Here is a 15,665-nt window from a genome sequence, read left to right as displayed (position 1 = left end):
ACTCGTACTTTTTCCACACACAAACTTAACTCATTTTTGCTAGCTTTATATGCTCAACTGATTCCAAAAGGCATTTTCCTTTTGATGGACCTAATCTTGTAATTTTCCTCTACTACAGAGGAACACATCAGAAAAAGAGAAACAAGTCAGCTTGCCTGAGCAGATTACCCAAAAAGAGCAAGGATTTCCTCAGCAACTGAGAAGAATAGCCAGGCTGATGGATGAGTAACCAAACCCTCCACTTGACTGGCTGTTCACTCCAGCTTCCTCCTGCCTAATTTTTCTTGTGGAAGCAGCTCCAACTTTCGACATATATTCCGCACCCACCCCCCCACACCCCCCCGGCTTCTTCAAGGAGCTTAATGTAACCTGAACAGGGAAAACAAGATATCATCTCAGGATACTAAAAGAACTGACACATTAAAAGTGACAACAATTTTTTTTTTAATGAAGTCTGCCAACCTTAGCACATGTAAGAGAAGACGTTGTACCTGTACTCAAGAAAGAACAGTAAGGGCAAGCTCAGATTTACCCATCTGGTGTGAGTGGTACATAAGAACTTGACAAACATTTTGTAGATAAGAACAAACCCACTTTGATAAATGGGAAAATGGGACAATATACACAAAGTTGAATAGAAATGCAACTTTTGCATTTTTTTTCTTTGTCAGAAAACTGATGTGCTAAAGAAGGGAAATATATTCGTGTGGGTTTGGTTTTTTTGAACTTCACTTAGTATTTCAAATGATGCCACACAAGATATTAATAAAACTGAAGAGATGAGGATTAGTACAGAGGGCAGGCGATGGGAACTAATAAGGACGGCAATGGATGGTGCTCCAAAGAAAACAGCCTTAGGAGATACTATAAATGGAGTCCCTGAACAATCAGTCATGATACTGACCTTTTTGTTCTAAGGTCAACTAACAGAAATATTTAAAACATGAGTATGCTATTAAAATTTGCTGATGACACAAACCTGAATCAACAACATAGCCTAGAACAAACCACAAAAAAAAATAATCTGAAAAGAATGGATGACCAACAGAAGCAGACTAATAAAAAAAAAGTGGGATGAAATATGATAGTACAAAGTTCAAAATCATGAACTGAAGGCCTTACAAATGTTCATTTTAAACTGAAGGCATCTACTGAAAGGAGAGGATGAGGAAAACCTGTATCTGCCTGTCAGGAACTGAATATCCATAAGGCGTCAATCTGATGAGATCATGAAAGAGGCTAATACTCCCAGGATTCCCAGGACAGATCTGGAATATAAATGCTATTGCATTGGTATTGGGAAGACTTCACCTAGAATTCTGCATACAGTTGTGATCAATTACGTTGAAGAAAGGTAAATTAAACTTGAAATGGGTACAGAGAAGGGCCAGGAGAAACAGTCATGATTCTATCTATATTTTACTCTATTAAACATGCACAGTCAATCTTTGCCTATTTCATTTGCTACATCAGGTTACGCCCCCTTCTTAAGCATTTTGTAAGTTCAGCATTGTGAAACCCTAGTTCAAAGCGAGACCTCTGAATATGTCCACAATATAAAAAAGCAATTAATATAACTTTCTCAGCAAAGCACACATTAGAATATTAAAATAAATAGCAGCTGGTGGAAATTCTTCCAAGGTCCCTAGGCTTTTCAGACAAGCGCTTTAACAGCTGAAATATAAATTAGTATCTTTTTTGGCTTAAATCTACAGAGACCCATGCCATATACATGTATTCTTCAAAACCTCTTATCATTTCAAAGTATAGTTTCATGAGCAGTTCAAGTAAAAGGACAGCACAGCAGAACTTAAGCCATCATTTTTTTTTGCAAAATTCAATGGAGACAACATTCAAATAAAAAAACGAGAGAGTTCTTGAAAAATATGAAAGAATAAGAGAAAAGCCATCAAAATATTCCAGGTCTTAAGCACCAGAATTCTAACAGTTTATCAGCGAGTCCCAAGTAAGTATCCTTTGTACTATCACCCTCCATAGTAGGAAACACAACAAATACTAAGACTGTTGCAAAATCGAATGTTAATTCTTAAAAAATAACATAATTGCAGCAAGATACCTGTGTTTGCTGTGGGTAGGCCTATAAAGGAACACGATCAAATATTTAAGGTCTTTTGCTCCACTGAAAAAAATAATTTCAATCTAGATTTAATAGTAGGAAAATACACAGCAAGAATATGATGAATATACCAATTGTTTCTCACATTTTTTATGGTTTCAGAAAAATACGATACAGTGGTAAAAAGCGGCCCTATGTGCAAAGAAAAAAAACCCAACTTACTGACATGAATGCCTGATTGGGGATCTCACTGATCATTTTAACCCATTTCAGAAGTACACAAAATAAATTCCAGATGTGAAAGGTCTGGTCATCCTTATTAGCACCCTAGTTTCCTATGTTTGTTCCCCCTTGAGAACCCCACCACCTGCTTGAGGCTTACAGTGATGCTACTCAGTGCAAGTACAGCAAAAGCATCCCATTCCTCTCTAAATTGTAATAAATATTGTCAGGCAAGGAAGGGCACCTTTCTCCCTTGAGATAAGCATACTGTAGCTGCAATTACTATATATACACACTGTATATACATATATATGCACACACAGAAAGACATACAGTTATTTTTGTGTGTGTATTCATGTACATACAAATACACACACACAAACACAGAGAATATTCCTATCCTGTCACTCAGAACTGTGGTTAGGCCAGGATGTGATGCTACGAAGACCTAAAACTCTTTAATCAACAGCAGCATTTAATATGCATGTATGTAAGCTAACATACTAGCATAGTAAGATCTCCTACAATTGAATGCATATTTTCCTATGTATGTTATGAAGTACCCCAACATTTACTTTTACTAGAGGATACTTCAATAGGAACAGAGAGCAGGACAGACTTCTATTGTGCATTTTGCATAGACAGAAAACAAAGCAAGGCCGCAGTCCTGCTTAGTAGGAGTAGCAGAAAAATATTACCCTTATCCCTATTTTACAGATGGGGAAAACTACATTAGGACACACGAAAGATACCTGCTTGAGAACATAGAGCAATGCCAGGCTTTTCACTTCTCTACTAGATCACACTAGTTAACTTAAAGGTGAACTATTCTTTAAGTGGTGACATAGTCTCAACAAAATAATGCTGTTAACATCTTCCCTTCTCAGTGAGAACTAATTTTCACAGCTCTAGTAGTAAGGCAAAAGTAAAAAAATTACTGTTAAATGTAGTGCTTAGTATCCCATATGATCACGTCTTGAAAGCTAGCAGAAAAAAATCCAAGTAGTAAGTTTACTGCACTTGGTAATAAGCTCACATTTGCATGAATAAACATTAATTGTTTTGCTAATATTTGCTTTGTATATTTGTTACTTTTTAATTATTTTCTTACCAACGTCTGGAAGAAATTTGAACTAATGAGTTGGTGTTTTGTCTGTGTTCTCAACACTTGTTACACAATTTACGTATATTTAAATGCCTGCTTCATTAAAAAAGATCAATCACTTGGCACCAGAGATTATACTTAGAATAAATTGCATTCAGTACTTACTGGTGCACACATAAGTTATTCTCATACGTGTTTTTATTCTTGTATTTTTAAGAGAAGATAATTAAATCTGTACATCACCCTTTCAATTGTACATTATATTTCATTATTACACTACTTTGTGTTGTCACAGGCATACAAATTTGCATGACTGCCATCATTACATACTGGGTGCTAGGGCAAAGGAGAAAAGTACCTGTCGTGTCTGAGTGTAGCAGGTTTTGAGACTGAAAAATCCAGACTTTGACATTCCCTTGACCCAAGAACGACAAGTTTCCAGCAGACCCAATTTTGTTTTTTCCCCCAAGATGTCCCGAGGCAAGTCTCCTGACTAGTAGAAACTAAAATATTGGCACAAGTGATTAGTCTCACTGACGAAGTGTTGCCAATGTCTGACCACTAGTCTTAAACTTAGGCCATTTATATCAGTCTCCTCTCTTTGTTTCTATGACTTGCTTTGGTTATAATCGTCATGTAAATATGATGATAATGAAAAAATGCACTATGTGAAGGCCCCCCCATCCTTGTTTCAAATTGAGAAGCATAGCTGGTTGCTTCTTGTAGTTAGCAATTCAAACAATAACAGTTCTTCCCAGCACCTTCACAGTTCCTTTTGTTTTGTAGTACATTTTAAAAAAATAAATGAGCTAAAATAACCCTGCATATTGAAAAGGCAGTTTCAGCTTGGTCTAGTTTTTCATACTTGTAGCAAGCAACTTTAGGAACCACCTTCTGAAACACATACACCCTTAGAATCCCTTCTTCCCACTCCCAACATTTCCTTCTGGCTCCTGCTGTCACACACCACGCTAAACAGGCAGAAATGGCTTACAAAAAACCAAAAAGCTACTCAAAGCCAAAAGGGGAAATGTTTACTAGTTCCAAGGCTTTAGGTTCCCTGGTCCTCTAGAGAGATTTGTTCAGATGCTTAGCTTTGCCCACTCCTCATCCCTACTCTTCTGCTTCTCTCAAACATTGTTGGCAGCTGTCTTCGCCCAAATGGCAACCCGGCCAGCAGCAAAAAGCTGTCACAGTCCCGTATCACACTGACCTCACCATGGCTGTGCTTGAAAATATCAATTTCAAACATTCCTCAAGAAACAAGGCCTCTTTTAAGTGCTATACTGACTTTATAAATTTCCCAAAATTAAAAGAGAAAATTAGCCTCAGTTTAGACCAAAAGCAAAATCAAATGCAGGGAGCATGCTTCATATTACAGCTGAAGAGATTTTTCCTTCCTATCTTAATTTCAAGCTGGTTGATGATACAGAAGGCTACTATTATTCCAGGGTTCCTCATCACTGCTGAATCTCTAGCTTCTGGAATACCTACATAGGGCATGGTGAGAGCCAGCAAGAAAATTGCTTCCTGGCACCTTCTCCAGGGAACAGTGGCTGGACATTTCCAACGTGCTTTTGGGCTCCATAGGAGTACGAAAGTGAGGGGTCCATGTTCTTGCCTCAGAAAGCAGATAGCCCAAGTTTTGTTGTGTCCTTCCCATGGCTACCAGGGCACAATGAGAGTCAGCAAGAGAATTCTTTCCTGGCACCTTCTCCGGGACTAATGATATACATACCACACACATGGAAAACACGTTTTGCACCTAATAAAGCTGCCAGTGTAGGAAAATCCAGAGATTAAAAAGAAGCAAAACTACATTATCATTCCACATGGAAAAGTGGCCCTGTCCAGGACTGAAGCGATGTAGAATGATAGGCATGACATTAAGAAAACTTGCTCTCCCAGTCCTTGTGATATGTTGGCTCTGATACAGGACATTCTATAAACCAATTAGGTTCTAGTTAATTGCAAGTACATTTTTTGATACAAAATTAAAATTAATTTGAATATAATCTCTCTCAATTTTGTCCTTATGCTCCTCGTGATCTTGTTCAATTTTGGAATTAACAGGAAATGTTAGATACAAGCCTAAAATACTCCTCCCCCTCTTTCTTACCTTCCATTTCATCCTCCTACCTCACCCCTCTAGCTTCAAAGATCAGGAACACAACACACAAAATGCTGACAGATTAGAGGTTTGCTTAGTATGTTTAACTCTTACTACTGATAGTATATCAGCTATGCCAACATTGTAGAAATGTGCAGTACTTATCTACTAAAGATCTCTTCACATCTGCAAGGGTACCCATCATTCTGCACGTCCTGTAATTTACATCTGGGTCCCTCTTTTCTATAATAGAAAAGTGAACAATTGTATAGCTCTGACAGTAAACTCCTTCAATCTACAGTCATCCAGAAATTTTGCATGTCATTTCTCTCCTGAGAAGCTAATTTTATGGCTAATCAATTACCTGTTCTGGTGTCGAATGGGTTTTCTTTAGTGTGTTCAAGCACATTCCTCCATGGGTATTATGAGCCTGCTTTTCTTCTATAAGAGAAAAACATTAATTTGAAAATGAGATTTCCAGGAACCTTATACTTGTCATTGTTACTAAAGCCTAGAATTCCTCAAGCACAAAAAGCTAAAAGCTAACAATACTACTCTAAAATTTTCATTTTTTAGATTTGTTCACTGGACAGCAATTTTATAGTCTGCTTCCATTCTGCAGTTAATCTGCTTATTACTGCTACACAGTCAGAGGAGAGAAAATTACTTTTTCTTCTATATGAAAAATACAACCACCAGTATCAAAAGTATTAGGTTCCCTCCCCCCGCCCCCGCCCCCCCCCCCCCCCCCCTTAAAACTTAACTGGTAGGTGGTGTGGGGTTTTTGTTTAAAGAACATACTGAAATTTACCTTTATATAGGTGTAAACCAGTAAAACTTCACTTTTGGAGGTAGTGAGGGAGAAATTTTCTGTATGTTTCATTTCCGTGTACTATTAGCAACACCATAAGGATACAGATGCAGAAATTCCCAGTGCAGACTGAAATACAGTTAAGGTTGAATAGCGTCTTCCATAGAGTATGGGGCATGTGCTCTAAGAAACAGGTTCCCTACAAATCACATGCATTTTGTATGATGAGGAAATAAAGAGAAAAAAATTAATAAAAGTTACTTCAGACTGTATCAACAATGTATTTCTGTGATTTATGCTCACTAAAAATGATGTAACTTAATACAGAACAGCTCCTAAATCAGCCTGGTGATGTGGAGATACATGGTCCTACCAGTAACATCTGAATGTTGAACACACCATTTTCATGTAACAGGACTGTGCACCTAAGCATAGAAAGAAAACATCTGATAACTAAACATCTAAGAAATGGCCAAAATCTCCTGCTGCAAATATCTTCCTAGAAGGATCCTTTGAAGTTGAATGTTCATCTCCAGCTGAAAGCATATCCAGAGAGACAGATACTAATGTTCCAAAGCATGGAAAGTCCCACCATTGCCCACGCTGCAGAAATTTTTTAAAAAGCAGTTTAAAATATTGGTAAGAGCTCCCCTTACTGGTTTGCCTTCAAATTGTTAATTCTTCAGTCCTGAAAATCTTTTTATATGAAACAAAGATGAGTAAAATATTACTTCTATTCCACATTAAAAATAAAAGAGCTCCACATCGTATTTCCATCAGAAACGCTATTTTTTACATTTCTTATTGGCTGTTAAGTCATAAGACCAAAGATAATGACTTAGTTCAGGAAGAATTTGTTCTTCCATCATTATGAACTTCCACCAATTTATTAAATCCTTAATTTATAGCACATGTAAGCCTTCCCAGAGTCTGAATTACAAAACAAACATGACACCCAATTCTGATATACTCAGTAATGCCTCATTTCACAGTAACTACCACCAGCTTTAATGAGATCATTTGTGGGATAATCAACAAGTCAGTGTAGGAAAAGGATCGGAATCTGCTGTAGAATTTGGAACTGCAAAAAGAATTATTACAAAAGCTTACTGTTTTCTTCAATAGCCAATTGCCTATTGCCAGCAAGATATACATCTCAGCCTGTGTTGGCTTATATGACCAAAGACTTGTTCATTTGTTTTATCTATATGTTTTCAGAGCCCTAGTTTTGCAAGTTCAACCTAGGTGCTGACTGAAATTGGACACTTTTATGGTGATGATGCCAGCTAAGAAAGGTTTAAGTAAGTCATTTTAATGACACCATGAAATATCATTATCTTCAGCTCACAGTAAACAATCTTGTCAATGCATAAAAGATACCTTCTCTAGCTTGCTCTTGCATACTTGAGGTGGCACTGCAGAGTTAACTTGAGAAAAAAACCCAGTAAAATCTGTTGTGATGCCACATTAAAAAAAAAAAACAAACAACAACCAAAAGACAGCAAAAGATATGATTTTGAATACACCCTACCATCCTGGAAAGACTGTAGAACAGGCTTTCTTAATGTACAGTTGGAGAAGTTTTTGTATTGCAAATCACATAGCCATCTAGCTGTTCTATGTGCTACATAGAACAAAACCTGAACTTTCATTATAAGCACATTAAATTTCTAAACAAATAAACAAAAATGCTCTATCATTCTTCATTCCAGATGAATTCAGATGCCTAACTTTTTATGAAACAACACTGGCGGTTTAGCTACAAAGTCAAATCCACTCCATCTGGGTTCTCTCAGGTAAAAAGGTGTAATTCCCTGAAGCATTCTCTATTTTCTTTCAACACAGTTTTCTTTCCTGGGGCCACGTGCATTCTCTCTACTGACTGTTGGTTATTTCCTCCTTTACTGTAGTGGACAATTATTCTCCCTGGGCTAAATGTTGTACTAGAGAGAAGGAAAGAGGACTTACAAATTGGTAACAAGGTAAGAAATTCATTATAATCCCTATCTGTACCGACTAACTCAGGGTCACCTTCATCATGCTGTGAATCCCCACACTAAAATAAAATCCACACTCCAGAATTAGCTTACCTACAATCTCTAGAAGTATCTAAATATACAACAGCATTCAGGCTTATTTGCTTTTGTGGTACGCTATGGTCATACTACACAGGTTTCTTTGAAGACCATTAATAACAAACTTAAAAAAACAAACCACCAAAACCACCAAAGTATAATTTTCAGTAAGAGGTGCTATTGCTTTATTTTAATAGGAAGCTGCACCTTCAGTTTCCACCCCTCTCTTCCCATTTAACAGAAATACTTTGTTTGCATTGCTCAAAATCTCTTGCCTTGCATTAGAGATCTCTCTCACCCTTCTGTCAAGTATTACTCTTCAGCTTCTGCATTTGTGTTAAAAGTGGTATCCATGAGCCTGTTCAAAGTTACAGTAACTACCCAACAACTGTTTACATCACAAAACACAAACAAGTGAACTTACAATATTTTAGATCTATGTATAAATTAGTAGCAAATAAGAAATTAAGCTCAAATAAGTGTCCTTTAGGTAATTACCCTACCATGCTTTTCCTCCAGAAGACAAGATACTTTCAACTCAGAGCAAAAGCATAAAGTGAAGCATGAGCTCAACCCTTAGCAGAGAAAGCCCATCAAGATTTGCTGCTTCAACAAGAAGTCTGTCATTCAAGCTCTATTTTGATGCTCAAGCAGGACCTGAGCAGAGTATAGCCCCTATGCTAGATACCAACGGAAAAAAGTTAACTTATTTGCTATGGCTAGAAATATTAAATTAAGATACAATATTCCAAATACAGTGAGAACTGATGTTCTCACCGTATCAGCTTTATTAGCAAAACATGTATATATTTAAACAGATCTCCTTAACCTTTTATTCTCAAATGCTTCCAGGATTTTAAAAAAAAGATATTCTTCACATAATGTTTCATTCTGAGCTCCAATCACCAATAATACTTCACACCTAAATGAAAGCCAGTGAAAACATTTAAAATCTCTAAATAAATCTCTAAATGTAAATGTTAATTATCTCAAAATGCCTTGATATTTTTCAAAGCTAGTATCTACTTTTCGCCCATCTGGGTAACATACATACATATATATATATGTGTGTGTGTGTGTATTTTTAAAAGCATATAAATTCCAGGATTACACGCATTAAAGAAAAAAAAAAAGGTTTTCTGGGATCCAAGTTTATTCAACCCCAGAAAACCTTGGGTGTTTTGTTGTTGTTTTTTTTTTTAATACATATACATGCTCAAGTTCTAAGAGCTTCCTCATTGGATTTCCTTCACCATACTACATAATTCAAGACCCTTTTCCCTAGAAACTACAAAGAACTCAACTCCTTAGACTCCATAAGGAGATACCAATTTGCTTCTTTATATCTTTTGTTTATTCTTCCAGCATAGAAACAGTTAGGTCTGGTTAGGCTGCAGGAATAATCTAAGCCTTGACAGGTTTACAAGTTAAAATCCATAAACATGTTCACTCAAAAAAGATTGAGCACAAAGAGCGTAAGAATGCATGCCTAACTGTGTAGTTTATACAGTTTGGAACTTCTATCCCTCTGTATTACATAAGCCATCTATCACTGGAAATGTAACTGGAAATACAAGCTAAAACACAGCTAATGTAAGAATAAAACTACAATTAACCAGGAGAAAAAGACAAGAACTGCAAGAAGTTTATCACAGTTAAAAGGAAAACCACAACAGAAATGCAGCACTAGCATATTAAATAAAGAGAAGTTCAACAGCTGTAATTCTAACATGACTTTTCAAATACTGTCATTTAAAGAAAGAGGGATCATCTACCTTTCATCAAAACCTGGATGGAAAAAAAACTAGGATTCCAAAGAAAGAATAACTTAAGGGTAACACTTAAATTGTATTAAACTATCATGCCATGTTAAGAGTACTGATTATCTCTCCATTAAATGAGCATCCAATAACCTTCCAGAAAACAATGGTTATGAGGTCAATATTTGACCAGTCTCAAGAAAGAGGTAAGGAACCATAAACCATTCATAAAATATGTCAGCATTTTATTTCAAGTGAAGATGTGTAGAGACGATTCTTCACCTGTATGACTGGGGAAGCAACCACTTGTGAAAGAAAGAGATGAAACAACTTGGACCAAACTATTGTTTGTCAGTCAGAGTACCAGAAACTACATGAAGCTGAATGCCACAGGGCTACCTGCTGATCCACATGAGCCTGAATATATGCAATTCTGCAGCACTTTCTTTGGATGGCTTTTTGATTAAAAATATCTTGTGAAAAAATATCAATTCCCCTGGGAGGTGAGGAGTGCAAACCAACAAACACAAGCAAACAACAAAACCCACCAACTACCAACTAATCTCATAATTACTGGACAAGGAAAAAAAGCAATGGTGGGAGTCAGTAAAAGAAAACCTTTCTTATGAAAGTCTTTCTATTTACACTTGTTTTTCCCCCCAAAGATAAAAGATGGCATCTATCTGATGCACATGAGCAGGTCTGAAAGCCAAGCTTCCCTTTGAAGTAATATCCCAACAGTCTTTCATTTATAAATGACTACTTACAGATCCAATAAATGTGGCTATTTTAAGTAGGAAGTAGGGTAAGAGAAAAGGTAATAGATGTTATTCTTCCTGTTTCTGTAATCTGTACCTGCCATATTTGTAGACATAAATCTTGACAGGTTTTATCATCATGCACTAGCTGACTTACTAAATAAGCCAGTATCTGAGTGAGCTACAAATACTGTGTAAAAAAACTACTGTGAAACTATGAGGCTTTTTCTTTGCAGCAAAGTGTAGTAGGGAAGGAAGAGCTAAGCTGAAGGGGGAAAAAACACAAACACAACAAGAGAAACCACCCAAACACCCCCAAAAATACAAAACCAGCTTTCTTCTTCACAGGTAGAGCAAGCAAGTCTTTATTTTCCCTTTCTGATCACATAGCTTCTTGTGACTAGGTATTAGCTTCGCTGGAAAAACACAAGAAATTATATCTAAAGCATTGGTCTCCAGTTTATGTTATCCCTTTAATTTACTAATGTCGATATGCAAGTAATCGGTTTACAATTAAAACATAAACATAATTATGTGGGGCAATGGATTTTGTTGTTCCCATCCCTCCACATCCCCCCTCTTCCCAACCAAAATCCTAGATACCCAGCACCATTCCCCAACCCAAGAACAGCACAGAAAGCACAGCCTTGGTAAAAGTAGGCAAGTAGTATGGGGCACTTGTAAAATGTTTGGAAAAAAGCAAAAAACCCCAACAAACACAAACCAACCAAACAAAACCCCCCAAACAAAACAACCCCCAAAAAAACTCACACCAACTTTCATTTAGGTGTATAAAACCCATTAAGTGAAAGCAGTATCTGACCACACCTTCAACGTACAGAGATGTTCCATCAAGCACAGATCATACTTTCATAGATGTTCTTCACATTCTATCAGTCACACTATAGCCAGATTTAATCAATTCCACAGGAATGTAATGTGTCAGAGGAATTCATATACCATTCCAATACGGAAACATTAATTTTTGGATCATACCATCTTGCAAGATAACAAACCTAAAGGAAAAATGGAGAGCATGCATCAAAATTGTCTAGACAAGTCCTCAAGTGTATAGTTTTAAGGATTTTAATAAAGATACCATAATTTTTCAGAATGAGCAACAAAATCCAATTCAAGAGTATTTTGTCCAAGAAAATTATTCATTTTCTAGAGTAGCCATTTCCATGTAGAACTTACAAACCACAGTGTATCTATTAAAACAGTAACAACCCAAGCTACTGAAATCCGCTATTCCAAAACTTGCAGTAATCTCATTTCTCTAATCTTTTTACTTCTGAGTAATAGGAAAAGAGTTCTGGTCCATTAACTCGCCCACTCTCTCCTGGAGGAAGTTAACCAACTCGGCTAATACAAAGACATGAGTTTCATCCAGGTCTTGTATGATGAACTTCTTTCCCAATGCATTTGACTCATCCAAGTAGAGCAGAAACTGCTTCATTGCAGGGTCACTGTAGAGACAAACACACATCAGATCCCACCTGATTGTACTAAGATACAGTTAAACAAAACCCCCACCAACTGAAGACACTTCCAAAGTTCTTTGGGAAATTATTATTAATTTCAAGAGTTGCTCACAACTTGAAGTTTATGAAGCTTTTGAAAAAGTTGCTTCTTTCACAATAGTAATTGCTTGGGTTACTTTAGACACAAAAATAAACTGATAGTGAAGACTAGAGAGGAAAACTGGCTGCTTGATTAGCAAAGGAGTGTCCCTATGCTGCTGTTGGAGTAGCTTAAAAAAACCCAAACAAACCCACCAACCCTTAGTATGGTAAGTTTGACATTACATTTCTGTCTTCAGCAATAGCACCATAAACCCATGTTTTCTTAGAGCTTATTTTTGTTTAAAAGTAACCAGAACCCAGGAGAACATAGATCTCAAAGTAGTAAAGCACAGAGAAAAAGTAGTCATGTATGAACTGTAGATTTATCACACTGTAACCAAACAATCTCTTCTTTTTCATGATGTCACCTTCTAAGTTAAATTTAAATGGTCAGAAGAAAAAAAATTGGAAGTATGGAAATTACAGGTAGTTGAAACAGCTGCATTATACTAAGCAGCTAGATAAAGTGACTTTAAAATATAAACTTTGATCCACTGAAATTTTGAAGAATTCAGATAATATTATTCTGATACTAGTTTTTACAAAATTGAAACAACATGCTCTTTAGTAAAACAATATTTGACTGCAAGAACTGGTGAAAAATATGTGCAAGAAACACAGGAAATCAGAATGAGGTAGCTCGGGACACTTTCAAAATCATGAACATAGTTGTTTTGGCAACACAGTAATTATTAAAAATAATTCTTAGTAACACACTAAATCTTAAAAGAACTTCTTGGTTAATGTTCTCTTAAATGCAGTATGAGGATCAATTCTCCCTTACCTAAAAGTATATATGGTGCAAAGACATGCACTATGAGATCAAGCTCTTCCTCTGCCCCCTATCCAATAACTCCAAAACCAACCTTTAATATTAGCCTCAAACTTGCAGAAGCATGACTACAGTAAGATGAATTTTCAAAGTACAAAGTAATTTTGAGGAAAGGAGAATGGGAAAGTCTGGAAGCTGTATCTTCTTTAGAAGAAACATCATTCACACACTCTAGCATTTAAAAGAAACAGAAGAGTTGAGAAAAATCAGACACCAGAAGAATGTGTTTCCCAGCATTCTTCCACATCCCTCTTTGCAGGGACGTTTAGTTTTTGCTTGTTTCATTCAGCTGTACTTCAGTGACTCACATTAGCAGTACTAGATGGCACAAGCTTTTGTCCTAGCTGGTACGACCAGCCTGTATGATGTCAGGCAGTATCTGGAGACTGGTTTGTTTTCACACAATCAACAGAGAACTGTAATCAGTGCCAGAAGATGTATGTCACAGCAGAAACACTGATCTCGTTACAGCACCTGAAGATTATAATCCTCGATATGGTACCTTCAGGAAAGTTTAGCTATTTCTTGGAAGAGCATAGGAAAAAAACCCAAACAACAAAAAAAACCAAAACAAAACCAAAAGAGACCTGCACAACATTTCACTTTTTTATGATTTACACATTCAGAAGTGTCTTTTTTTTTTTTCTTTATTGCTCCCTGTTCATTTGGTATCTTAACATCCTCAGAAAACTGGGTTGTAAAAATCTTTCATCTTAAGTGTAAACAAGGGGCCAGGTTTATAGCAATTCTGCATTTTCTCCTAGGATGGAATTTTGGGCAAAGTAAAGTACAAGGTAAAGATCTGTACACAGATCTTTAAATACATATAAAATAAACACATAAGCTGCAAAATAAAAAAATTTTACTAACTGCTTGAGATTTTAGAACTTCTTGCCTTATCAATCAAGAATTCTGCTCTCAGCATTTTTGCGCAGTCAGCTGCAGGCAGGCAATTTCTTGTGCTTCAGAGGGTTTGTCAATGAACTAGCATGGAGCCGAATTTGAGAAGACAGGCTTTTTGTTATAGCGGAGTTTAAGCTCTGAACTGCTCACACATTGCCATTACACATCCAGATTTCAGGTGGTTAACATCCAGTCAACTGAGAAGTTAGCTGCTGCAATATCACAGCTGTATCTGGTACATCACAAGAGGTTCAAGGTTCTTCTGCTTTTGTGCAGTCATAATCTGTTAATATGTTTACAACCTAAGTGTCCAGCAGAAATCTTGTACGTCACATAATGCTATGCAATGACCTCACAAATCCTGACTGATGCTTCCTTTTACTTCAGAGGTAACCAGTTACCTGATTCTTAGTCTAGAGACTTCAGATTGTATGAAAATGTGTTTACTGCACATATATCAAAAATGTACTTTTACAAACTACAAGCACATTCCTTTCAAGTACGATCTACAAACAGAGCCACACGTCAGCCTTCAACAGAATTTGGACTCTAGTTCATGAAAAAAGACAGGAAGTGATGAAAGATTCTCTCACCTCCCTCTGGAATCAGTAAAGAAATTATTCACAAACAACAACAACAAACATATTTGTAAACAATATAAAGAACAAGAGGGAACATCTAGTGGTTAAACACAAGTGGAAACCAGTATGTTGGAAAAAAAAAAAGATAGTTTAGAATTAGGATCACCTACAACTGCTTCTCTCCTTCCCCCAACGGCCACACTTTTGTCTGCTTGTTCAGCATCACTCCTCCTCTAAACAACTCCTCTTTTTTTTTTTTGGTCTAGACTCTGAAGTCACTTAGAACACTTTCAGCTCTAACGAAATAAACAGACTACGCCACAATGAGAGACAATCAAGCGCTGTAACTAACCATTCAATCAGAACACCTTTCAGCACATTCACCATCTTCCCAGTTCTCTTACAAACGCTGCACGGAAGAGGCGACAAGCACAGCTCTCGCTTTGGGGTACACACGTCAGCAGAGGAAATCTGAAAGAAAAGGAAACAACGCCTCGGCTGAGCCCTGCGACCCTAGAAGCCAACTCCCGTGCCCCAGGCCGGAGCGCTGCCCGACTACCGGCCCTGCCGCCGCCGGCACCTTGCAGCGGCGGCCCGGGCGGAGACAAGCCCCAACACGCCCCTGGGACGGCCGGGGTCGGCGAACAGGCAGGGCAGACCCCGGCCAGCCGGTCCCGCCGGTCCCGCCGCCCTTCACCTCCGCCGCTGCGGCCTGCCGCTGCCCTGACGACGCAGGCCCCGCGCCGCCGGCCACCGCTGCGCCAGGCGCATGCGCGGCCTCACCCCGCCCCTGCCGCCGCCCCGCG

The 15,665-nt window shown here is 37.6% G+C and overlaps 2 protein-coding genes across 3 annotated transcripts in view; both read right to left on the bottom strand.

Moving 5' to 3' along the window:
- The window catches only part of TULP4 (TUB like protein 4), a 177,042-nt gene extending 166,428 nt beyond the window's left edge, over positions 1–10,614 (bottom strand). Inside the window, exons 1-2 of the mRNA XM_055714345.1 lie at positions 6,326–10,614; positions 5,879–5,955 (exon numbers count right to left, since the gene is read on the bottom strand). The gene's annotated coding sequence lies outside the window, so the exon portion shown is untranslated. The remainder of the gene's footprint in view (positions 1–5,878; positions 5,956–6,325) is intronic.
- A 653-nt stretch (positions 10,615–11,267) lies between these two features.
- Positions 11,268–15,664, bottom strand: GTF2H5 (general transcription factor IIH subunit 5). 2 transcript variants are annotated; one of them, XM_055714359.1, is made up of 3 exons: positions 15,557–15,664; positions 15,212–15,330; positions 11,268–12,387 (listed from the first exon to the last, which is right to left on the bottom strand). In XM_055714359.1, the coding sequence occupies exons 2-3, from the start codon at positions 15,244–15,246 to the stop codon at positions 12,207–12,209; spliced, it is 216 nt and encodes a 71-aa protein (XP_055570334.1). In that variant the 5' UTR covers positions 15,247–15,330; positions 15,557–15,664; the 3' UTR covers positions 11,268–12,206. The 2 variants fall into 2 exon arrangements, with proteins under 2 accessions (XP_055570334.1, XP_055570335.1); XM_055714360.1 differs by having other exon boundaries at positions 15,440–15,571.
- Between the last annotated feature and the right edge of the window lies 1 nt (position 15,665).

This window comes from Falco cherrug, chromosome 6 (genome assembly GCF_023634085.1).
Source record: "Falco cherrug isolate bFalChe1 chromosome 6, bFalChe1.pri, whole genome shotgun sequence".
Classification (NCBI taxonomy): domain Eukaryota; kingdom Metazoa; phylum Chordata; class Aves; order Falconiformes; family Falconidae; genus Falco; species Falco cherrug.
Note: the sequence above shows the minus strand (reverse complement) of the source record. Positions and strands in the feature narration are given on the sequence as shown.

Bases quoted from the DNA above. Each gene is read 5' to 3' on its own strand.
- GTF2H5 (XM_055714359.1), bottom strand. From the start codon at position 15,246: ATGGTGAATGTGCTGAAAGGTGTTCTGATTGAATG. The intron at 12,388-15,211 runs GTTAGTTACAGC...TTGTCTCTACAG, and splicing joins AAAGGTGTTCTGATTGAATG to TGACCCTGCAATGAAGCAGT.